The sequence below is a fragment of the Rattus norvegicus genome, chromosome 6 (genome assembly GCF_021556685.1).
Source record: "Rattus norvegicus strain SHRSP/BbbUtx chromosome 6, alternate assembly SHRSP_T2T, whole genome shotgun sequence".
Classification (NCBI taxonomy): Eukaryota; Metazoa; Chordata; class Mammalia; order Rodentia; family Muridae; genus Rattus; species Rattus norvegicus.
Genome location: NC_141539.1, coordinates 101311744 through 101338024, shown reverse-complemented (window position 1 = coordinate 101338024; position 26281 = coordinate 101311744). Strand labels below are relative to the sequence as shown.

General features: G+C 45.6%; 1 protein-coding gene across 1 annotated transcript in view; it reads right to left on the bottom strand.

The window, feature by feature from the left end:
* Mthfd1 (methylenetetrahydrofolate dehydrogenase, cyclohydrolase and formyltetrahydrofolate synthetase 1) overlaps positions 1-26281 on the bottom strand; it is a 67317-nt gene that overhangs the window by 31058 nt on the left and 9978 nt on the right. Inside the window, 11 exon segments of the mRNA NM_022508.2 lie at positions 136-272; positions 1549-1722; positions 1911-2008; positions 2405-2532; positions 7278-7389; positions 8293-8429; positions 10979-11079; positions 11194-11330; positions 11495-11548; positions 12218-12277; positions 20957-21041. Coding sequence (NP_071953.2) covers positions 136-272; positions 1549-1722; positions 1911-2008; positions 2405-2532; positions 7278-7389; positions 8293-8429; positions 10979-11079; positions 11194-11330; positions 11495-11548; positions 12218-12277; positions 20957-21041 — 1223 coding nt within the window.

Sequence of the window (26281 nt, the reverse complement as noted above, 5' to 3'; positions counted from 1 at the left end):
CTCAAACACACTGCCATACACATGTCTGAAGGAAATGTTCCAGCTATCTAAAGGAGCTGAAGCACCCGAGGGTAAAGAATCAGTCTGGGAAGACTAAAGGAAAGGCCAGAGGCAGGTGCCTCAGGCCACAGGTACCTTTTATCCCAAAGGTGGGGCCCTGAGAAGGCTGTCGCACACACGCAAAAACATTCTGATGCAGGTGGGCGCCGAGGGCTTGCACAAGCCCGATGGTGGTTGTGCTCTTCCCTTCTCCCAGGGGTGTTGGAGTAATTCTTCAAGGAGAGAGCAAGAAACAACAGAATTAACGTGACTCAATCACTGCACGGTCTAATCTAAATAATAAGAACAAGGGGCTGGCAAGATGGCTCAGTGGTCAAGGACACCTGCTGCACTTCAAGAGGACTGAGCTTGGGCCACCTAAGCTTGTAGCCATCTGTAACTTAGCCCCAGCGGAATCTACGAGGGGTGGGGTGCGTGTACACATACACACCCTTGCGAGCGCGTACACACCCTTGCGAGAGCACGCACGCATACCCACACTCAAGATTAAAAAAACAAAAACAGAAAACAAAGTATCCTGAGAGACCTTGGCTGAGTCCCAATTGTAATTTTCAAAATCATTATAAATAAAAAGCAGGGTCTCCTAGATGCCTCCAGCCTCACAGCCTTACCCTGAGTTTCATCCAGAACTCACATAGAGGTGGCACGCAGGAACCAGCCCTACAAAACCGCCCTCCCGCTTCCACACTTGCACCCCTGTGTACAGATATCACTTACGTACACAATAATATATACAACTGCAAAGAACGTTAGCTCTACTCACTGCAGGAAATACAACTGACGCTTGACCCTGACATCCCATGATTTTAAGTTCTTTCCCCAAAAAATTGACATAGTTTTATTTATTTATTTATTTATTTATTTATTTATTTATTTATTTATTTTGTGCATGGGGTTTTGGACTGCATGTCCACGACATGCAGTGCCTGTGGAGGCCAGAAGTGTGGGTGTCTGGGATTCAAGCAGGGAGTAAAACAGAGAAAAAGACAGGGATTCAAGCCCTAGTCTTCTGGAAAAGCAGCCTAGGCTCTTTTTTTTTTTTTGGTTTTTTTTTTTTTTCCGGAGCTGGGGACTGAACCCAGGGCCTTGCGCTTCCTAGATAAGCGCTCTACCACTGAGCTAAATCCCCAGCCCCAGCCTAGGCTCTTAATCACTGAGCCATCTCTCCAGCCCTGTCCCCCACTTTATAAAAAGTCATATTTATTTGCTTTTATTTTATGTGCCAAGTGTTTTGCTTGCATGCACCTAAGTGTCCTGCATGCATGCCTGGTGCCATCAGAAGCCAGGTGAAGTCACCAGATCCCCTGGGATCCCCTCTTTAGGAGGTTGTGGGCACCCACACTTACACTCACTCACACATGCGCTCGTGTACATGATTTAAAACAACTAAAAGACTAAGCTGAAGGCTCTTCCACACATGTGCCAATGCCTCCCTGGTGATGACCCAGTGGCTAAATGTGACGCCTGCTGGCAACAGAACCTACTCACCCAGTCACCACAACGTATTTCCCATCTGGCTGATGCTTCAGGCGATCTAGTGCTGACAGTAAGACCTTGGCCTTTGTTTCTCCATACAATTCCACCTCCTCAGTGAGTAGCCCAATTTCTCGGGCCAGGTTACCAATGAGCTTGGGTTTGCAAGATCGTGATATAGCAATGTCACTTTAAAAACACAAGGATGGGTGTTAATCCTCAGTCACTGCATTTAATTAACCCCACACGAGTAACTCGTGTTGTCCTCCCCACCCACAATCAACGACGCTGTCAGGAGAGGCACATATGGTTCCGTTGTACCTAGCAGTTAACCCCGACTGGCCACCAAGTTCTAACCAAGAACATTTCACTCCTACCTTGGTACAGGCGTCTTGAGGTTCAGCTTGTTATACTGAATTGTCCACTTCCCTGGCTTAAATTTCTTCAGGAAGCGCTGTGCGCTCTCTACTGTGCTCTGGACAGAGTGCGAGGAATGAATGGAGAAAGAAGCCGTGAGTAGTTTAACTTCACATGTCAGGTCTAAGCCCCAGGTCATGCCAGTTCAGTCTAACTGAATCAGTTCACAACCCCCCTTGTAAATCACCTCAGCTAGAAGGGATTGGGGAGTCCGTGCTGAGGCTCTGTCTCGCCCACACCAGCAGGTGTCTAGCCAGCCAGCATGTTTGTGCCTCAGTTCTAGATTCCAGAGGTCTTAAGAAGTCCTCTATCAATGGGAGGGACCCCATTGCTTTGTTCTCTCCTCCCTTTTTCCTTTAACAGACTCCTATCCAAGTCTGATTTCTGAGTGGGTCTTAGTGGTGTCTTTGGGTAGAAAAGTCTTTAGAACAATCCAGAACCTTCTACGCCATACCTGCATCAGCATTGCCACGGTCATGGGCCCCACGCCACCGGGGACAGGCGTGATAAAGCTCGCCTTCTCCTTGGCCTCGTCATATGCTACGTCACCCACAACTTTCCTTCCATTTGGTTTTGTATCATCTGGTTGAGGAGGGGAGAAACCAAAGTAGAGGCTGAGAGCCACAATAACGTAATTATCTCCAGCTTTAGTAAATGATTATGAGTTTGGCTCCCCGTCTGCAAAAAGATCTATGTAAAACATAAGCAGGTATTAGTCCCATAAGGCTTGAGTGTGTACTCTGGACATGCCTTAGGTACAGTTCTGTGTAGAGCACTGGTCCAGCACAGGGTGGGCCCTGGATTCTATCCTGAACCCCAGTGCTAGATAGATGGCAGGTGCTCCCCATTTTCTAGGGAGAAGATTACCTGAAAAACCTGATGAGAAGTGTAAGTGGCAAGAAAAGAAAATTAAAATAATTTAAGAATAAATAAATAAAATAAATACTTATAAAAAGGGGGCTTTTCAGATCCCAGAGAATCCTTTTATAGTTCCTCTAGTGATAAATATGTTTCTTATTCTTAAAATGCACGACCTTTTAAAATGTTAATTTGCCAAGGCCTACAAAGGAATTTTTTTTAGGTACACAAAGCTCCAGCTATGTCACAGCTGCCAGATACGTTTCTACAGCAACTGTCAGCAGCCACTGAGCTGCGGGCAGGAGCCGGAGGAACAATTCAACATCCCCTTCCAAAGACTGAGCAGTTACCTAAATGCTTGCTCAAGGCAAAGAATATAATTACACTTCCCTTAAAAGGACCAGAAGCACAAATCTCTCCAGCGAAGAATAGCTATTCAAGGGAAAAAACTCAGAGATGCACCACCGCTCACAGAAAGAACATCCTACACCCTGCTCTGGTGCACTTCCGGGGGGATGCTGGGGGACAGGCCTAGGCCTTGAAGCATTAAAGTTCCCAGGGAGGATCTGGTAGAATCTTAGGCACATTTCCAGTTCTCTTTGAGCATGTTGCTATGTTGGGAGAGGAAATTTTCAGATGTAGCCAAAAAATAAAACAATCACAAAACAAGAAACTTCTGTCTCTAGGATGAGCCCATTCACTGTAACTGTCCTCCACCCTTTGAGGCTCCCCACTGACCTCCAAAAATGCAAAGGCCTAAACACACTGACTACTGAAGAGGCTAAAGCAGCACACCATGGCAGGGAAGAGTCTCCTCATAGTTCTTCCCAAAGCCATTTCCAAATGCAGGAGGAGGTAGAAAGCAAAGGCTGGGCCATATAAGCCTCCCAAGCTCGGTGAGATCCGCAGAGTGCATTAGACGCTGGCTGCGCCTGTCCAACATTCCTAGGCTGAGGGGTTGATAGTGAAAATCACCAGGAAACCAGTGGGTCAGCTAGTCTTGGGGGTTAAAGGATGGTGGAAATGAAACTAACTCAACAAGGCAGAGGGAGGTAAGAACCAATCCCAAAAAGTTATTGTGACTTCTGCACATGCCCAGTAACATGCACACGCTGACTAAACACTAGGAGGGTTGACTTAATTCGATGCTGAAGAAGGGACAAGAGCCTCACCGATAGTGTGTGGTTGGTAGGAAAGTGACAACTTATCAGCAGTTATCTGGTCCTAGCTCTCCACTTTCACTTTCAAGGAAAATTTCCAAACATAAAGCTCAAGTTTGGCTGGAGTCTGGCTCTGAAATTCAGTCTGGACACTACTAACTATAGAGGCCGGTACAGAAGCTCTTAGACTGTGAGTGGGGATGGTGCGGTGGGAAATCTGCCCCTTCTAATAAAGCATTAATTAGCACCTCTCCAAGTTATCTTTACTGGCCCAGCAGGAAGTCACAGTCCCAGCTCCAGCCAGCCAATATTTTCCTTGATCCACTTGATTCCTGAAAAATATTCTTTTGAGGCGACTGGAGATGTGGCTTAGTGGGAGAGTGTTTGCCCAGAATCGACTCCCCAACACTGCAAATCAAAACTTAAAAACTGGAAAAATGTATGCCTTAATACATTCTTAACCTGTAAAGTGATTCATTCCTTTTATCCTTGGGTGGCAATTTATCTATCTATCTATCTATCTATCTATCTATCTATCTATCTATCTATCTACCTACCTACCTACCTACCTACCTACCTGTCTACCTATCTATCTCTATTAATTTTTGTTTTTTCAGGACAGTTTCTCTGTAGCCCTGGCTGTCCTGGAACTCACTCTGAAGACCAAGCTGGGCTTCAACTCACGGGGATCCTCCTGCCTCTGCCTCCTGAGTGCTGGGATTAAAGGTGGTGCTACCACCCCCAGGCTCAACTTTTAAGATAAAACTCAAGAGTCTCATGCTTGCTAAACTGTTCTCTACCACCGATACTCAACTCTTGGTTCAACAATTTAAAAAATATGAACCAAGAAGTGGACTAGATTGCTTCATCAAACGAAGATATTCAAAGATCAGTCTGTAAGTCTTGAGGCGTACTGGCCTGTAATAATGACTCCACCATTCCCAGGGAACTACACATTTCAGCCTTATTACTATTTATGTGTTCACGGGCATCAAAACATTGATGACCACCTATACTGTTATAATATCTACATAAGAAATCAATGTTTAATGCCAAAGTTTCAGGCATATCTACGGAATTCTAGATTCTGACCCAGTTTCTTTTTTTAAATCTCAAACAAATCTTTCCCTTCCTGAAGTAATAAGGATGGGATCCAGGGTGAGGCTCAGCTCGGCAGCTCTTGCCAAAGAACTTGGCATTTCGTATTTGTCTTGTGTCCTGTGCTCTTCTGGCTCCGAGGTCTGCTTTGGGGAGACTGAGCTGCACCCTCAGACCATGTTTTCCTCCTTTCTCTGTCTCGCTATTTAAAATGCCCATAGTAGTAGAGATGTGGGGACGTAAGCAGACTGATTAGATGTCGCACTGCAAGTATTCACAGTGGGGAGATGCAGGGAAGCAACGTCTTCCCCACCTGGTAGATAATTACACGCAGCAAATGAATGATCAATTATGAACTACTGTCTTAAAAGCGAGGCCGAGTGGGAGGGAGGTTAGAAACTTGACAGTGACGAATGCTCCTGGCAGCTCAGTGTCTGCATTTTAAACTTCAGAGGGGAGGGGAGAGAAAAAGATCCTTGCTGTAACTGCCTCAACCCCACAGGTCTGAGTGCTAGTGTCAGGAGGCAGGATGCCAGCCCAGGCAGCGCAGACCACCAAGGAGCTCCCCAAGGCAGACTGCAGAGCCAGAAGAGCACAAGACACAAGACACCCCCAAAATGCCGAGTCCTGTGGGATTGGAGTGAGGGGAACAAGGATTTTCAGACGTCAAAGATCATCCCTGGATGAAAGAAAATCAGATATGATTTAGGAAGAGCTGACACGGAGGAGAGGAACTGAAGAAGTTATTTGAAGTGAAATGCAGAGAACAGTTACAGAACTGCTGCTGTGGTTCAAAGGGAGAGCACTTGCATACCAGGCACAAGTTCCTGGGTTTGATTCCCACAACCAAAGATGAATGAATGAATGTACAGACTGATGAGTGAGTAAATGAATGAATGAATAGATGGAGTCCATAACCAGACCATACACGGGCTCAAAGCTCAAGGTCTGCCATACTGCTCAGTGCATATAAGTAGTGCATATATATATAAAATATGCATGTAGAAATAGTAACTATACATATTATAGTTACTATATATACTATATATAAAACTATATTTAGTAACTCTATAAATCTATAGTTATATCTAGTTATATACATATGTATATAAATATATAGTGACTGTATAGTTATACATATATAAGTATGTAATATATAGCTATATATGGCTATATATACTTACTATATATTTATACATATATATACATACACACACATATATGGTTGCTTCTACATTTATATACATGTGTATATGTGTGTGTGTGTGTGTGTGGGTGTGTGTGTGTGTATGTATGTATATATGTAGATATTCCTGAACTGTTCTTAGCCATTTTTTTTGAGAGAACAGCCTGCCACATAGAAGATGCATAGGAGATGGTTCAGTGGATAAAACACTTGTCATCAAATTTAATGGCATAAGTTCAAATCTTATAAGCGAAGGTTACCAGGCAACTAACAGGCAACGTAGTATAGTTAACATGGATACTGGGGACAAAAGGGTGGCTCCTGTCTCAAGTGGGAAGAAGTGGGACAGAGAAGGACAGCACAAGACTTCTCAAGCCAATCTGGGTGGCAAACAATTTAAAATTCATTGGCTGTCTGGGTGTGTTGGCGCACACCTTTACTCTTAGCGTCATAGAGGGAGAGGCAGGCAGATCTCTGGGAGGTCAGGTCTAGCCTGGTCTATATATATATAATGAGTTCCAAGCCAGCCAGGACTACAGAGCGAGACCCTGACTCAAAATTAAAGAAACAACTTCACTGACAATTTAGGAGCTCTCCATTTAATATTTTTGGACGACAGCTGACCTTGAGTAACTTAAACCAGAGAAAGCAAGATCACAGGCAAGGAAAACCTGTCACTAAGTCTGTCTAGTTAGAATACAGGGTGACAGGCACACGAAGGCAGGACAGAAGCCAGGTGAGGTCTTACACACCTGTAACCTTGCACTCAGGAGGCTGGCACAGGACAGTCATGAATTCAAGGTCAGGCTTGGCTACCCGAAGAGATCTTGTCCCAAACAAACAAGCAAGCAATAGACATCTGTCCCCTCGTCCACTCTCTCTGGACTAAGCCAACTGAGGATTAGCACAGAGCAGTGGGGAGCCCGCAGAAGACAGCTACCTCTCACCTACTCACAGCCAGGCTCACTAAGCCTTGCGACTTGATATAAAATGAGGGTTGCGGTTCTCTGCCCAGCACCACTCACCTGGAACATAATTGATCCCACAGTCTATGACCACAGCTCCAGGCTTGATCCACTCCCCTTTCACCATCTCAGGCTGTCCTGTTGCAACCACCAGAATGTCTCCTTTATTTACCTAGGGAGAGGGAGGGATCCAGAATTAAATTAATAATCAAAACACACACACACACACACAGAGAGAGAGAGAGAGAAAGGAAAATCATGAGTCGTGGTATTACCTTTTTAGTTATCAACACTTTCAGGGACACTGGGTAAGGTTTCAAATGCAAACCACAGAGTTCCTGCTGGCCCAATCTCACACTGTGCTCAATCCTATACAAGCCAGAAGCCCCCTTTCCCTAGGTGTTTTTCCTAACAGGAAAGACAATGAGAGCCAGTGAGGGCTGGAGGGAGCAGAGGTTTGGAGCCTCAGACTCAGGACAACACTCATGGTGATGTAACCCTCCTTTAAGGAATGCAATTGCTACCACCGTAATCACGGGACAATTTGAGTATATTAAAAAGGGGGTGCCAGGCTTCCATTTTGTTCTCTAATCACACATAAAACTACACTGCCCACGGGGACACAGCCATATGAACATTTTTGGACTCAGAAACCCAACATAAGGATCTGGAGCTTACTGCTGCTGGAGCCAAGAATGTAACTCAGTGGTAAAATACTGCCTACTCTCAGGGGTTCAACCCCAACCTAACAATAATAAAATAACTGAGAACAGCTGAAGATGCCCACGGTTCAGCCTCTTCTGGAGTACCTCCATCCCCAAGGCCAGCAACATGCCCGGGAGATCTGAGCATGGCACCAGTACACTGACGGCACTGCTAAACCCTGCCTGTCACCGGGCACGCTGGTGTAGAAGTCAGAAACATCTGGATAAATGGCGACATGCTTGTGATTTGAATTTGTTCCTTCCTCTTGGAAAATGAGACATGAAGTGCAGCATAGTTACTGGGGTGAAGAGAGACAATGTACGCACACGTGCACGCAGGCTGGATGTCCACACTACTCTGCACCTCCTACCTCCTTGTCCAGATCGGCAGTCTTGGAGTGGCAGGTGGTCACCGTGGCATTGTTCCACAGAAGCAGGTCGTGCATGGGTGCACCAACTATTTTACTTCGCCCGACCACCACGGCGTGCCTTCCTGCAATCTGCACTCCTGGAAGAGAAGCCAGCACACATTCGAGAGGGAGAAGCAGCGGCCCTCCTCCACACGCCCCCCGGATAGAACACAGAACAAAGTGCATAGAAGCAGGTTCTGGGTGCCAAACTGAAACCTTCCTAAGAAGGCTCCTTCGACAACCACAGTATCAGCACCAGCTTCAGACTGGGACTTGGGCGCCATCCTTCCTGCAGTAGGGTTTGGAGATCTGCTTAGGCCAAGATCTGTTCATTGAGTCATAAGAGAGTGGGAAGAAATCCTACACTCAAAAAAGAAACCTCAACACACAGCTAACAGCCATATGGAAGTAGCTATCAGATTAAACCACACGGGCAAAACAGTCGTGAAAACTACAGCGTGCAGAACAGGGTCAGAGCAAAGGAGGAAATTAGATTAGTATCAGTAAGACTTTCCAAATTCAGTGAATTTATTCATACAGTTTCTTATCCAAAGTTCTGTCTGGCTTAGGGCCTGAACCACAGGTTATATCTGTGGGGGAGTGAGAGCAGACGGCAAGAGGCCGGAGAACCTTTCGCTGACTCAGCAGCTGTACTCCTGGCACTGTGACAACATCCCCCACCTCACCCCAGTGCTGAGTGCAGGAGACCAAACTCAAGGCCTCACACAGGACAGGCCAGGGCTCTTCCACTGAACTACCCCAAGGCTTGTGCTTCTTTGAGACACTAGGTTGCCTGGATTGGCCCTGAGTATTCTCTCTAGAGCATAGGCAGGCCTTGATGTGCTTTTTAGAACTGAAACCTGCATCCCACAGAGGTGACCCGAGCTCTCCCTCATCCCCTGGCCTGTGAGATGCAGTCTGTGACTGTCTAGCATGAGACGAGAGCAGGGAGGGAGCGGCATGGGGTTATCGTGAGGGAGGGGCCTGAAGTGCGCTTCCCACATAGAAGAAAGCAGAGTGCTCTGAAATACTCTGCCTGGCCACTCTACCCCCCACCCCCCGCAAGGCTGAAAAATTAGAAACCCTCGCTCGATATTTAAACCATACTTCTTGAAACTTCATCAGACCAGCACTTAGAGAATGCTAACATCATGACTATACAAGAATTGAAGTCCTCGTAGTTGGAACCAATTAACAAGTATGATGCTGGGTTGAATGAATGGGTCAACTATTGAACTACTGTCTAACATGCTGGAGCCCCTGGCTTTCACTCTCTGCACTGCAAATCAAGCAATCAATCAATGACACTACTCTACAAATTAGGACTCAGCAAAGATTTGAGCTACCTTAGGGCAACATTGGTTTGTGAGACATCAGGAAGCCACAGGTGTTAGTAGCTCAGGGGATTCTTTTCTATAAAGCTGTAATTAACATTGGCTAAACATACTGAAGAATATAAATTGTAGCTCTGAGCTTTCACAGCCGGACCAAGGCTTCCGGCTTGACCCTTTGCTGGCCAACCACAGACAACTTTCGTTACTAATGCTGGCCAAATGCCTCACTTGAAACTTCTGACCTACTTCTTTCTAACAGGATTCATTTCTTTGGAAAAAATAAACTCTGCTAAAAGCATGCATAAGGAAACTAAAATATGAAGGTACTAGCTAGGCAATGAAGTAACGTGGGGTGAATGTTCAGGAGATCCATTCCAGCCATCTGTCTAGTGTTGGAACCACAGTTGACTTGGGGCTGCTTCCAGGGACAGGAGCCCACATCTTTGCTCACTTTATACTGTTGGAGTTCTTACCGCCATTTAGGATTCCTAATCCACCCTAACCTACCCTAACCCACCCCACTCTACCACACACACACACACACACACACACACACACACACACACACACACACACACACACACACGAAATAAACTGCTTTGAATGCACATAACCCTGGGTTCAAATCTCGGTTCTTTTATCTCTTGGCAAAACTCTCTCTGGTCTTTTGTTTGCTTATTCTTGCTTTCAGTGCAGGGGGCTGAATCCTTGGGTTTTTTAAAGATCTATTTATTTATTATACATGAGTACACTGTCACTGTCTTCAGATACACCAGAAGAGGTCATCAGATCCCATTACAGATGGTTGTGAGCCACCATGCAGTTGCTGGGGATTGAACTCAGGACCTCTAGAAAAGCAGTTAGTGCTCTTAATCAGTGAGCCATCTCTCCAGCCTTGAATCCTTGGTTTTGAGGCAAGTTGTCTTGAAGCAACAGGAAGGCACAGCTTCCTAAGAAAGAGCCTTCTAGGGGTTGGGGATTTAGCTCAGTGGTAGAGCGCTTGCCTAGGAAGCGCAAGGCCCTGGGTTCGGTCCCCAGCCCCGAAAAAAAGAACCAAAAAAAAAAAAGAAAGAGCCTTCTAGATATTCAGTAATACAGAGGAAGTGGGTCATAGTCAAATGGACCTGATTCACAAAGATGCTCAGGAAAATGCCCCGTTTTCTCCTCAGCCCTGTGGAGTATGTATGCTGTGGTTTAACAGCTGAGGAGACAGGCTCAGAGCCAGTGTACTTGTAAAAAACGCCCGCAACCCCAGTGTTTGGAAGGCAGAGACAAGTCCTCGCAGTTCTCCTGCTGGTTTCCCTCATTCTTACCTGTCTCTTTGATGAGTTCCAAGCATCCTTTGGGTGTGCACGGAATGAAGCAGTCCTTTAGATCACCTCTGGCAAGCTTCCCGGCATTGATGCTCGTCAACCTAAAACAGTCAAATAAGGAGGAAGGAACGCTCGGAGCCCCTGTCCTCTAGAAACAAATGTGGTGCTTCCAGAACAGAAGCATGTGCTAAATAAAACCCAAGGATAGCACTCACCCGTCCACATCCTTCTCAGGGGCAATGGCATTGATGACTGCCTCTGTGTTAATGGAATTCTCGGAGTCTAAAGGCAGCTGTACTATGAATCCGTGCACAGTGGCATCCTCATTCAGGGAGATGACGTATTTTAACACCTAAAAGTAGGGCCACAGTTGATTTGCCTCTCAACAGACATTCAAAGGGGGAAGTGAGAACTGTAAAGAAATATATTCTGTCTGCAGAGCCTATCTCAGCCCCTAATGTCCCACCAAAGCAAGCAGAGAGGGAGAACCCTTGCCATGCGCATCCATTCGCTCACCTCCGACTCTGTGGAAGTTCTTGGTAATTTAATGTGAGTGGCTTTGATCCCGATCTGCAGAAATGAACACAAGAAACAGGGAAATGGTATGAGAGCCTGAGACCTAGGCCTGTGTGATGGTTTAATATATGCTCAGCCCAGGAAATGACACTACTTGGAGGTGTGACTTGTTGGAGAAGGTGTGTCACTGTGGGCGTGGGCTTTAAGACCCTTGTCCTAGCTGCCTGAAAGTCAGTATTCTGCTAGTGGCCTTCAGCTCCTCATCCTGTACCATGCCTGCCTAGATGCTGCCATGTTCCCACCTTGATGATAATGGACTAAACCACTGAACCTGCAAGCCAGCCCCAATTAAATGTCCTTATAAGAGGTGTCTTGGTCATGGTGTCTGTTCACAGCCTGCCCCTCTGAAGGACTGTGACTGAGACAATGGAGTATTGGGTGTCATTTCACCCTGTGTGTGGAGAAGAATCGGCCTGTCTGTCACCATCATACTCAACGCCATTCCTCAGCCACTCACGTGGCTTTCTCAGGGAAGAAAACCATCAATGAGAAGCATACACGGGGAAACCAGCAGGCTAGGTCACCTGACTGCTTTGCCCAATAGTTAAATCAGGATGTTGGCAGCAGTTAGTTTTGTGGGAGGGCCACACAAGGCAAGGGGTTACCAACAGGACTAGGGGTGGAAGTGGGGAAGGATACCAGCATTGCTGTTCTTGCCTTTACCTCTTGAGCAGCCTTCAGCTTCACATTTATATAAAGATTGGAATCATCTCTGTCGCCAACCTGGAAGAATAAATACATGCAAATCAGACAGTTAGGGAGAGGCAACGTGTACAGAGAAACTTCTGCAATTTTAGTTTGGATAAAACGAATGTTTGAACTCTCGATGAAGAGAACTTTTATGGAAGACAGAGGAGGCTGGGGAAGGGGAAGGCTGGGGTGAGTACAAGTGGCTTTCCTCTGTACCCTCTAACTTCCTTCACACAATCCATTGACAACGCCAAAGGAAAGAACATGAGCAGGAAGTGATGACATGAACCTGTAATTTCAAGCTACTCACAAGGCCGATGTGGAGTTGCTTAAACCCACCAGATAACAACCAGCATGGACAGCAAGGGTTGTTAACCCTTGTTAACAACAACAAAAAGGTTATGCAGGTGTGCACTGTGCCTGCACTGTAAACAAGGCGAGAGTGCTATAGGCTACCAGAAATGTGGGATTCCTTAGAACAGGATGAGTGATTGAAATTGAGAAATTATCATCAGTCCAGAAAGACACCAGAGAGGCAGAAGTACCCACAGCACTGACCATCCACGGGCAATGGAAAATGCTCACGGTCAGCCGGACTGTGGTGACAGGATACCAGGCCAGCTTATACAGAACAGACACCACAGGGAGAGCAAGCCGGCACCCACCTGACAGAAGTTGGGGTGGGAGCCTTTGTACCTTTTGATTCCTGAGCCCATTACACCGTATACATTTTTCATCCTGACTATGCTCGCAATTCTTCCTCACATTAAGATATCTGTAAAAATGTATTTCACAAACATCTCCCCGTGTTCAGGTCAAGATCCCTTTGCAGTAGATTTTGCTTCTCTCCATTCTGTAGAGGGCAAATGATCCTACCCTCGAGATAGGGCCTAGGGTGACAGAGGATGGCCTTCCTAACAGCATTTCCAGAACTTTCTGTGTGCACAGTCTGATGCTGCCTTGGGATCTCAGGTACATAGTGTGGATCCCAGCTCTGGTTGTCCCGTATTCATTTGGTTCCTGGCTTTGCTGACTAATTTGACTTCAAAGGAACGAGGAGAGTCCTATAGAGGAACTTGAATCTTGGGGATTTAGCTTTGTTTTTTGGTCCTGCCTCCTGCATACTGAGCCTACACTCCATCCCCAGCTCCAGGCCTCTCATAGAGGAGCTGATTATGTAATCGATGATAGACTAGATAGATGTAAGAATGTTTAAAGAATTTAAATTCTTGACTGGCAGTCAAGTGGGTGGGTGGTAGACTGGTTCCCCAGAAGACATCTTAATCCCAATGATTTATCAAGAATGTTACTTAAGCAGTTCATTCTGAGTGCTAATCCCTTCTGCAAAGGGGTGGTGCCTCAAACTATCAGAAAGACCCAACAAGACAAAAAAGAAGCCAGATGTGTAATCCTAGAAGGCTGAGGCAGGAGGGAGACTAAAATGAGTTTGAGATCAAACTGGGTCTCAGGTAGCCCCAAACAGGCTAGAATCTTTTATGACCCTCCTGCCTGTGCCTCCCACATGCTGCAATTATAAACTCTGGTTCAGGGCCTTTGCAAGCACTTTTAATAACAGGCCAGATCATAAGCACACCCCATGATACCACTGGGCACAAAAGTGTAATTCAGGAATTTCTGAGGTGGCTGCAGATTTCAAGGCCAGTCTTGGCTGCCCAGCAGGTTCAGTGTCAGCTTCTGCTCTGTGAGGTCTTGTCTCAAAAAACCCACCAGCCAACCAAACAACAACAAAACCCAAAAAAACCCACCAGCCATCAGCTTCTTCCTCGGGAATATGGCAGGTGACACAGGAGCACTGGGGGCCTAGGCTTGGGAGGGCTCAGCTATCTCTCTTAGGGGCCATGGTGAGGTACTGCCATCTCATGGAGGTAAAACAAGACGAGAGGATCCCCATCACCAGGCTGGTCAAGGACACGAGGATCAAGGGGCTTGATGAGCCCTACCTGTCCTCTGCCTATCAAAGACTGATCACTGGTGTTTTCTTGAGGGTATCCCTAAAGGATGTTGTTCTAAAGATGGTGCAGATGTGGGCTGCAATGGTCACATTGGTCTTGGTGTTAGGTCCTCCAAGGAAGTAACCTGTGCCATCCCAGGGGCTATCATCTTGGCCGAGCTTTCCATCATCTCTCTGCAGAGGTGACATGCAAAGTGACAGCCATAGATAGTGACTCTGTGCTAACGTGCTTCATCTCTGTCCCCAGAGGCAATAGATCTCTATTTCTGTGCCCAAGAAGCTTTGATAGCCAGTACGGATGACTGCTACATACCAGCCAGGAGCCACTCTGCCACACTGGACAACTTCGCCAGGCCAGCTCTAACGCCATTCCCAAGATTTATAACCACCCCCAACTTCTGGGAAGAGACTGTCTTAACCAAGTGTCCATCCAGGAATTCACTTTGTGAAATTCCACCTTGTGAAAACTCATACCAGAGCCTCCATTTAGAAGACCCAGGCTTCTGCTATGGCTACCACACACATTTTTATAGCAGAAATCGAGGTTAAGTCTGAAAAGACAGGAGAAAAGAAAAAAGGAAGTCCAACAAGCACATACTAGGATCAGATCATGAACATCCCGCAGTTTGGCTTTTCAGTCTGGACTTAATTTACAGCTGTGCACCACTGCCCTGACAGCACCACCCTGGCTACACCGACATCCTTTGAGAGCACACTAATGTAATGAGCCAGATCCTGCCGACAGCCCACCTGGCTAAACAGAATGTTCTGAATGCGAAGAGACTGTTGCCAGTAAGAGCCCAAAAGACCTCTGGCTATCTTGACGGCTCCGATTGTCATGATTGTCATCTACCTTGTATCTGACCCCATAACCTCTAGATAAAACTCTAGAAATGAGCTTGACACGTTTAGCCTCCATTAACCATAAAACTGAGAACAAAGAGCATCTAAGTAATGTCCTTGCTTGGTGTAGCCCACCTAAGAGGCCCTATCTATGCATTTTGCAAGCATGTTGACTGATAACTTTTTCTTTTGTGACTATAAAAGTTCGTGTAACCTTTCCCTAGTGTAAATTCTTGCAGAACCTTTGAATCCAGTTTCCGACCTATTGCGGCTATTTGTAATTGGATCAGAAAAAACTATTTTTTCCTTAAGAGTTAATTTATATCGTGGCAAAAAAAGAAACGAGCAGGCTTTGTACCCAGTGCTTGGCTGGGGTGCCAAACTCATCCCTTCTGAGTGGCTTTGGGCGAGCCCCCAACATGTTTGGGCATCAATTACTGTTGGGACAGCTTTTATCTCATAGGGGTAATTTAACAATTAGCACATCACAACTATATACAGAGCCTTTGAACCACAATAAACATTTATCTACTGCCATTTCTTTTTTTAAAATTTATCATATATACATACACTGTAGCTATCTTCAGAAGATAGCTACACCAGAAAAGGGCATCAGATTTCATTACAGATGGTTGTGAGCCACCATGTGGTTGTGGGATTTGAACTCAGGACCTCTAGAAGAGCAGTCAGTGCTCTTAAGCACTGAGCCATCTCTCCAGCCCCAATCTACTGCCATTTCATCAGTAAAGATGGAGTGTAGAATTATGAGATTTGTATTTTAACAAGAGTGTGCTGATGGAGAGAGAGCTCAGGGGTTAAGAGCACAAGAATCTGGGTTTGATTATCAGTACCTATATGTTGGCTCACAACCATCTGTTCCAGGGGATTCCATGGTCTCCTCTGGCCTGTGTGGGCACCAGGTATGCACATAGTACAGACATACACGTAGGCTTACTCATACACTCAAAAAGAATGGAAGTTTTTAAGACTAGAAACGGAAAACCAGTGAACAGTCACAGGGAACCCAGAGTGGGAGGAACATGGATGTAAAGAAGGAATAGATTCAAGATCTAAGACATAGATTACACAGGACAACAGCCCCACGAGGATGACATTTTATTTTAGAGACAGCGTCTCTCACATGGGAGCAGACTAGCCTTGAACTCCTAGCCCTCTGACCTCCACTGTCTCATGCTGGGAACACAGGCATGTGCCACACAGGCTTTGAAGAGAGATGACCTTAGACCTCTGGCACGGGTGTGTAGGAAGACAAAACCTCTGGGCAAAAAAGATGGGAGGTCTGAGGATAAAAATGGGGTGGTAACATTTATTGTCCGAGAGCAAGGCTGGAACATCCACACCATTGCCTCACTGCCGAGACACAGGCAGCAGAAATTGCTTAGACTACAGTCGATACTTGCAAAACCAGTAAATATGAAGTCAAATTTAAAAAGTATGGCTGAGAAAAGGGTTGGTTGGGGCTGGAGAGATGGCTCAGTGGTTAAGAGCACCGACTGCTCTCTTCCAGAGGTCCTGAGTTCAATTCCCAGCAACCACATGGTGGCTCACAACCATCTGTAATGAGATCTGATGCCCTCTTCTGGTGTGTCTGAAGATGGTGACAGTGCACTCATATAATAAGAAAAGGGTTGGTTAAAAGAAGAACTGAAGCTGGACACTCAGCACTTGGGAAGTAGAAACAGAAAGATCTGAAGATCAAAGCCACGCTTGGCTACATAATGAATTAAGACCCAATCGAGATACATAAGGACCTTCCGTACACTGAAGGAGGAGGAAGGTGCCTGCTGGCTAAGTAAGTGCTCTACCACTGAGCTCCACCTCTAACCCAGAGTAACAGTTCTTGCCTATGACAATGCACTTCTTTCCACAACAAACAATCAAGAATGAGGTAAGAAGTAACCTGCCCCCAAATGTACCAGATATACACCCACCACACAGATCTTTGGTTCTTAGTTATCTGTGGCTAAAAAACAAAAAAAAAAAGAAAAAGAAAAAAAAGAAAAGCTACCGCCCCTGGAGCACACCAGGCAGAGCCACCGCCTTCCGTACTTCGGCCCTGCTGAGGCTACGTGGATAAAAGCAGCGTGGGTGGGGGAGGCAGCACTGAACCACAGCTCCTTCTGAGTCGTTACACAAGGGACAGAGGTTAGCAAAGGACTAAATGGCGAATGTGCAGGCACGCACAGACAGAATGTGGGACAAGGAAGATGGTGATTATGAAGGAAGTCTCAAATGAAAGCTATTTCTGCCACCCAAATCAATCCTTCAGGCACCCATGTGTGCATTTGCCTAAGCACGTATTTGCCTCCCTATTGGATGAATCCGGGAGAAAACCGGACAGAGAGAAACCAGAGTTTGGCAATATTCACTCATGAAGAAAAGATACTGCATAGCCATAATTGTAGCACTTAAGGCTGAGGCAGGAGTTCAAGGTAAGCTTGGGATATATAGGGACTGTCTGGATGGTGGTGATGGTGGTGGTGATGATGGCTGAGTTCAAGATAAGCTTGGGTTACATAGGAAGTGTCAGGATGGTGATGCAGGAGTTCAAGGGATGTATAGGGAGTGTTTGCATGGTAATGAGGATGTTAGACTATGGTTGGACAGGCAGTAATCTGCTGAGTAGACAGCCTTGCAGAAATGTTTTCTGTATAAGATTGTGGTTTTGTAGAAGGTTGTGGTATACTAGTAGAGACTTTGATGATACAGTTACCAAGTCGTCATATGTAACTACTGTCAAGGTTACTGTCATAAGGAATATCACTTTAAATTCTGACAACCTTTATATAGTATGATGTCATTTGTCTTTTTTTAAAAATTGTGTTGGCTTTTATATTGCTGGTACAAAAGTAACAGTGGGCAAGTCTGATGGTGGCAGCAAGTCTGATGGTGGCAGCAAGTCTGATGGTAGCAGCATAGAACAAGGATACCAACTCCATTATTCTCCATGTATCTATCCAGTCATAGTCCCTCAGGAAAAATAGTTGGCCATTTCTCTAAGGAATGCTCTTGGTGAGCAACACCGATTATTGATGTTATTAAACTTCAACCTGGGAGTCTTGAGGATTTTATGTAAAGAATCAGGAAGTTCCCACAGCTCTCCCGCTGTCTGTGAAGGAAGCTCAGTGGCTATTAATAGAGAAAGCATTTGTGTTATTTTGCCTTGCCAGATGAACCAGATGCACTTTTCCACAGAAAACCAACTTTTCTTGAAAGAACCAACAGGGATCACTCAGGCTTCAGTATTTTGCAAATATTTTCTAAAATTGAACAACTGAGCTGGCCTGGTGCTACACACTGGCAATCTCAGCCATCAGGAGGATGAGGCGAGATGACGCCACAAATCCAAGGCCAATTGACTTTGGCCACCAAATCTGTGTCAAAAAACAAACAAAAAACACTAAAAGACAAAACTGTTGATTCTGGGTGTGCTGACTAATCCTATGTCAACCTGACACCACCTAGAGTCACTTGGGAAGAAGGAACCTGAACTGAGAAAATGGCCCCACCAGACAGTTCTGTAGGCAAGCCTGTGGTGCACTTTCTTAATTAGTGACTGATGTGGTTCTACAGAAAAGCAGCTCAGTAAGCCACGAGAATCAAGCCAGGAAGCAGCACTCATCCACGGCTTCCTTCTGCATCAGCTCCTTCTGCATCAGCTCTTGCTCCCATTGTTTATGCCAGTGTGTGTGCTCCTTCCCTGACTTCACCCAACAAACTGTGATTCAAGCTGTACAAAGCGCACAAGCCCTTTCCTGTCACGGTGTTTCAACACAACAACAGAAGCACTAACTAAGACAGCTCCTGAGAGTTCCCCTTTGAATGCCACAGGAGTGCCAGGGCACACGTGTGCACACACACACCAAATAAATGAACGTGTATGTTGTTTTTTAATTTTTCAACAGGTAATGCATGTCTTCCTACCAGAATTTACTACTAAAAAGTTCTAAACTGGGCATGGTAGTACACACCTACAATCTCAATACTCTGAAACTCAACGTCATCCTGGAGTTCAGAGCAGGGCCTGTCTCAAACACAGTTATTTCTCCATAATGTTTATGCTAGTACATCAGGAGTTCCCACTGGCATTTTGAAATAAGGATGTAACACTTAATCTGAGTCCTGGCTCAGCGGTTCCGAGGAATACAGTGTGTTCACAGCACCCACACAGGGGAGCTCACAACCATCACTAACTCCAGCTCCTGGGAATCTGGTACCTCCTCCTGGACTTGCTGACCTGCCTACATTCACGTGTGCACATATCTACACAAGGCACACACTTATACAGGTATTTAAAAATAAATAATTAAATTATAAATAATGTATAATTAAAAATGAAAATCTTTTAGAGCAGGGCATGGTGGTGTACAGGAGGGCAGACAGATTCTCTGGGTTAGAAGCCTGGTCAACATAGGCAATTTCAGGCCAGCCGGTGTTGAAAAAATTTTAATCCTGACCTGGAGTATCTACCCCACCTTTAACCTTTTAGTTACCAAATAAAAGACACACAGAGCCTTTATATTTACAAAAGTCTTAAATAGCACAAGAGCTGGGTGGATACCCTCTAGTCTAATGAATCTACTTCTTATCAATAACCGATTGATTACTATGAAACTTACTGTTTCAAGGCAGGGCTGCACAGTGAGATCCAGTCTAAAAAACCATTTTTAAAAAAGATTTATTTATGGACTGGAGAGATAGCTCAGTGGCTAAGTGCACTGACCGCTCTTCCAGAGGTCCTGAGTTCAAATCCCAGCAACCACATGGTGGCTCACAACCATCTGTAATGAGATCTGATGCCTTCTTCTGGTGTGTCTAAAGACAGTTACAGTGTACTTATATATAATAAATAAAATAAGGGTATCAGATCTCATTATAGATGGTTGTGAGCCAGCATGTGGTTGCTGGGATTTGAACTCAGGACTTCTGGAAGAGCAGTCAGTGCTCTCAACCACTGAGCCATCTCTCCAGCCCCTAAAAATTCTTTTAATGAGTTAATGTACTTGAAAATAAGTAAATAGGGGGTTGGGGATTTGGCTCAGTGGTAGAGCACTTGCCTAGCAAGTGCAAGGTCCTGGGTTCGGTCCCCAGCTCCAAAAAAAAAAAGAAAATAAGTAAATAAATAAACCCAAGTCGTATTCCCGATTCAGTAACTATTAATAGCTAAGTACTGTTTAAATTTTTCGAGTATAAAGGCTCCTACGAAGACCTAGTGGGGGGGTTGGGGATTTAGCTCAGTGGTAGAGCGCTTGCCTAGGAAGTGCCAGGCCCTGGGTTCGGTCCCCAGCTCCGAAAAAAAGAAAAGAAAAGAAAAAAAAAAAAAAAAGACCTAGTGGGTTGGGCTAATACTGTAGCTCAGTGGGTGGAGGGCTTGCCCAGCATGCAGAAAGGCCAGAGTTCTAGCACCACACAAAACCAGGCAAGGTGGTGCATGCCTATAACCCCGGAGGCTGGGAGGCAGATCGGAGTCTTTACCTATCCATGTAGGCAGGCCATCCTTACCTACATAGCCTACATCGATACATCACTGGGGTATGAGACCCTAACTTAGAACATAAACAAGGAGAAAAGTGCCCAGGGAAAAAGCCCCCATACTGGCATAGAGCAAGATAAACAAACAGCACCTGGAAGCTGGGTACGGAAGCTGGGTACCAGAAGGGAGCCCACAATGAGAAGCCATGATTGCGTTTGAGGTTTCACAAGGTGGGAGGCAGAGGTCTGGAGTGCTGCAGCCTCTACTGCTGCAGAAGGCTGGGTAAGGATGGCGTTAAGGGGGTAAGGATGGTGCTAAGGGGGTAAGGATGGTGCTAAGGGGGTAAGGATGGTGTTAAGGGGGTAAGGGTGGTGTTAAGGGATTAAGGGTGATGCTCTCATACCTGCAGGATTGCCAGGCCAGGGGTGAAGCCAGGTACCTGCTCCTGCATCTGAGTAACCTGGGTCTTCAGTCGATTCCTGATTTGCCTAGAGGGAAAGAAAGGGGAGTTACCAGCTACTTCACGGCACGCGTAAGTGAGGCAGATCACTGGATACATCTCTTGGAAATTAAACCCACCTTTGCTGATGGACATTATCAGGTATGCATCTCATGGCCTTCCCACCAATTTCCCAGGCCTCAATTCACCTTAGATTGTTCTCTAAGTTCTAATGATATCAACTGAGCCAGAGGTAAGTAAGTGTAGGGAGAGATGTTTAAAATACCACAATTGGGGGCTGAAGATGTAGCTCAACAATTAAGGGAGAATTGCCATTGCAGAAGACCCAGCCTAGAGACCATCATGATCTTAAGGGCCAGGCATGGAGGCTCAGCTACTCAGGAGGATCAAAAATTCAAGGCCTGCCTGGGCTACAAGTGAGTTCAAGGTCAGCCTGGGCAACTTAAGAGAGCCTGTCTTAAAATAAAAAAGTAAAATCTGGGTGTATGGAGGAAACTCCTGTAATCCCAGTATTCAAGAGACTGAAGCAAATTACTGGGCGTTGGAGGCTGGACTGAGCTACATACAAGTATCAGGTAAGCAAGTACACAGCAAAGACTACGTCTCAATAAAAACAATTCGCTGTTTTACTTTATTCAAATTTTATTTCTAGTTAGTGACTTTTTTTTTTTAAAGCATTACTCAACACAAGAATACAGTTCAAAAAAGAACAGGCCATAGTTTTGGAGTTTCTGCTGTTGTTGCTACTGCTTTTCAGCCAGATTTGACCTGGATCATGGATGCTGCCCTACCGTGAAACAAGAACAGGCTGTCTGGCAGCTGCCCGTCTCCACATCCCTGGTCTCCACATCCCTGCTGTCCCCGCCTTTGCTGCTCCCAGGCAAGAGAAAAAGCTGTGGTGTGAGGACAGAGCTGAGGGCAAGCTTTGAGCTCTGCTGCCAAGTTCCCAGATTTGCTGCTTCTCCCCACTCCCCTTCCTCTAGCCTGCCAATCAAAGCACTTGAGGGCTCAGGTCAGACAACAGGAGCACAAAGTGCCTTGTGTCCAGCGTTCTACTGGGCAAACTGGGCATGGTACACACACCTTTAATCCCAGCAGCTGAAAGGTCGGAGCAAGTGGGTTGGGAGCATGAGGTTATCACCTGATGAGTTTGAGTCCAACCTGAGAATGTGTCTCAAAAACAAAGATGGGATAGGAAGGCAGAGGGGCAGGGTAGGCCAAAGTTTTTGTCTTATCCCAACCTAAGAAAAATCTATAATATGTAACTACTAGAAAGACATAAAATATGGCTCAAAGGGGAAGAGGGGGAGGAGGAGGATGAGAAACAACAGGTAGGCACTTCTGAGACGACTCCTTGTCAAGTAGCAAGGCAGGAGGCGTTCTGTACGACACTCACAAATGAAACACAAGCTCACAATAGTCCAGTGGCTTCCCTCGAGCCAACTGGCCAAAGGATGAACAAGTGCCAGGACATGGAGCAGGTACCTGGTGGCCACTTGGAAAACGGGAATGATGGCCAGCACAGAGACAATTTTACTCTGGTGTGATGGGAGGTCATCACACAGCCGGTCATGTGACGGGAGGTCATCACACGGCTGGTCATACACTGTTAGTTTGTTCTGGTTGCTGAACTGGAAACAACAGAGCATGGTACTGCAAGCTGAGGCACTGGGAAAAAACCACCACCATTCAAGGCCAGGCCAGCCACAGTTGAGAGCAGATTACATCACTGCTGACAGGTTAACCTAAAAAAAAAACCCGATAGGATTGTAAACCTATCTGCAGGAAGTGCGTAGATGTCACGGCTATGAGTACTCTTGAGCTTTGGGGGTTGTGAAATGGTAACAGAAAACTACGAACTGGGAGCACGCAGAGGCCCAGAGCAGATTTCATACCTATGCAGTCAAGCTACTTACCGATCTAAAGGCTAGTGGGCATTTGAGACCCACAGTTGGAAATCTAGGGAGAAATAAATAAAAATACTCAGCAGGTGGCAAAGCTGTGGGAACCGAGTGCCATAGGTGGTGAGCTGGAAAACACTGGTTTTACTCAGTAGGATAAGACCATAGGACAGAATGTTCCAGAGTTCCATGCTACCATTTAAATGAACCTAAGCTTGAAGTTTCCTTTTTAGGGGGAAAAAAAAAGGTGTTAGTTGGAAATCATTTACATTGACTCTCCTAAACTTTTCCTAACAGGCAGCTTTTCTGTGACTAAGCATGTTTTCACATACACATGTATATGCAGGTACATGCATGTGCATGGACGTTGGAGGACAGCCTTGGATGGCTTTTTAAGTCTACTCACTTAGAATGGCTAACTAATGAAGCACAGAAATCTGCCAGATAAGTAAGAGTTTAAGGCAAGTCTGGTCTACAAAAGGAGATCCAGGCTAGCCAGGGTTACATAGTGAGACACTGTCTCAAAGACAAACTGATAAAATTTCTGTGTGTGTACACCATTGTCCATATGGGTCAGAGGACAATGTGAGGGGATCCGTTTTCCCCTCCCACGATGGCGGTCCTGAACTCCCACTGAGCCATGATAAGCTGTCTATATCTATTGCTTTGAGGAAGAAAAGGCACTCTGCCTCTTATCTTCTGGGGTGGCTACTAAGAACTCTAAAATAAAGAGGAGAAAAGCTAGGAGTCAACTTAGCTGGAGCAGCGGACGTTGAAGAGCCAACACAACTTCACCTGCCTTCACCCAGGAAGTTGGTCTCAGACTTAAATGGCAGTAATTTCTTCAATGTTTATAGCCCCAAATTTCCAGAAGTCTAAGTGCTGTGGTGGAATGACTTCTCCATCACTGTGGTCTTCACTTGTGGGAGCTCCCACACCTCTCCACTGCCCCCCACCTCTCCACTGCCCCCCACACCTCTCCACTGCCCTGGACTAGATCTTCCATGTAAGGACTTCAGAGCCAGGTGAGGCCAAAAGAAGCAACCAGAAATACCCAAGGTTCTCCAAATTCAAATATTCACGCCAGATTCATGGCATTCTTCATCAACCACCTACAATCTAAGGGAAGACATTTGTCAGTCTCTACGTTAAGAGCAATCATTATTGATAAGTGTGCACAAAAAACCGAAAAGTCAGAAAAGCCAGAGTAGCACTCAAGTCTCTCTGGATCTGATCGACGGGCACCATAAAATAATCACAACCAAGTGATATGATAGAATACGTGAAAACATAGACACCGATGCAGTTTTAAGATGGTACTGCCATCTAGTGGGTAGAAGCCAGAAGTCCAAGAAACAGATCAGACTAGGTAGATGGGGTGGACTCAGGAGGCAGAGGCAAGTGGGTCTCTATGAGTTCAAGGCCAGTCTGATTTACATAGACTTCCAAGGTAGATGGAGCTACATAGAGGAGAGACCCTGTTTCAAAAAAGCAGTAGGGTATAAGACTGGCTCAGTGGGTTAAGGAATGTCTGACAATCCCGATAACCTGAGTTTAATCCCTGGGACCCACGTATAGACTCCCCACCAGTTGTCCTCTAACCTCCAAGGCTGTGTCAGGACAACACCAAGCTCCTCCCCTCTGTCCTCTACCAAAAAGGAATAGCAGACCATGAACCCACCACACACACAAAATTAAGTGAAATAAAAAATTTAATTTCTAAAGAAACTATTTCATTAAAATTTAATTTCTAAAGAAACTATTTCATTTGTGTGCATGGGCGTTTTGCCTAAATGTAGGTATGCGTGCCATGTGTGTGCTTGGTACATGCAGAGGACAAAAGAGGGTCATATCCTTGCAACTAGAGTCACAGACAGGTGAGTTCTAAGCTACCGTGTGCTAGGAACCTAACCTGGGTCCTCTGGAGGAACAAGCAGGGTTCTTAACCCATTGTCCCAATAAAAACCTCTTAATATTTTTTAAAGGTTAAATAGCAAATTATAAACCAGCAGTGTTGGCCCACGCCTGTAATCCTAACACTCAGAAAGCTGAGGGAGAAGCGATATAAGTCTGCTATATGTTAGGTTAGCCCAGGCTACTGAATGAGAGCCTAATCCCAGGCTAGAAAGATAGCCCAGTGGAAGAACTTGCTGCCAAGACTGACAACTTCAATTCAACCTGGTGTGGTGGCTTAAATAGATATGGCCCCAGATTCATACGTTTGAATGCTTGGCCCATAGGAAACAGCACTACTAGGAGGTGAGGCCTTGTTGGAGGAAGGGTGTCACTGCAGGGGGTGAGCTTTGATGGCTCCTGTGCTTAAGCTCTGCCCAGGGTGGGAATGCAGTCTCCCCTGGCTGCCTTCAGATCTAGATGTAGAACTCTTGGCTCCTCTAACATCATGTCTGCCTGTAGACTGCCATGCTCCCTGCCATGATCAGGTTGGTCTCAAACTCACAGAGATCCACCTGCCTCTGCTCCCGAGTGCCAGGATTAAAGGCATGAACCTCCACTACCTCACAAGAATCTCTTTTCAGTTTAAAGTTAAAAAAAAATATTGAATATAGACAGATACACATGGATATACATATGAGACAGACAGACAAACGCACTCAAAAATAAAATGAATCTTAATTCTAGGTGGTAGTGCCATACACCTTTAATCACAGCACTCAGGAAGCAGAAGCAGAAGGATCTGAGTTCAAGGCCAGTCTGGTCTACAGAGTGAGTTCCAGGACAGCCAGGGTTATACAGAAAACCCTGTCTTGAGAAATCAAAAACTTAGATGTTTTCCTTTATAAGAACTACCTTGGTTATGGTGCCTCTTACTGAGTTTTGGTCTATTGCTATGTATTGTTGGTAATCCTATACCTATAGGTCTAGTTTTGTTGTGCAACATTGTTCCTTAATTTAAAACTATTGGTTAAATAAAAATAGTTCAGCCAATTACTGGAGGAATGAGAGGTAGGCGGGTTTTGAGTTACCTGGCTAGCTAGGGGTAACGAAGAAAGGACAGAGGAAGCTGCCCGCCATGAGAGGAGATGAGCCATGAACAAGAGAAACAGCAAGTCATTGGGGTACACCGCTAGGGGAGTAGCCAGGCCAGCAGTTAGAAAAGTAGGAGTTATCCCCTAGTAATTGTCAAAGCCAAACAAAATAACCATAGTCTGGGTCTCATTCATTTGTAAGCTAGACAGGGTAAGTTTAAATTGGTTCAACTACAGTCTCTTCTCAGTAATGAAACCCTAAGACATCTGGAATCCACACACTGGAAACAGCGTGAGACTCTACTTCAAGACAGACAGACAGACAGACAGACAGACAATCCTGTCTCCCTGCCTGCCACCCTACTCAAGGGGCAGATCAC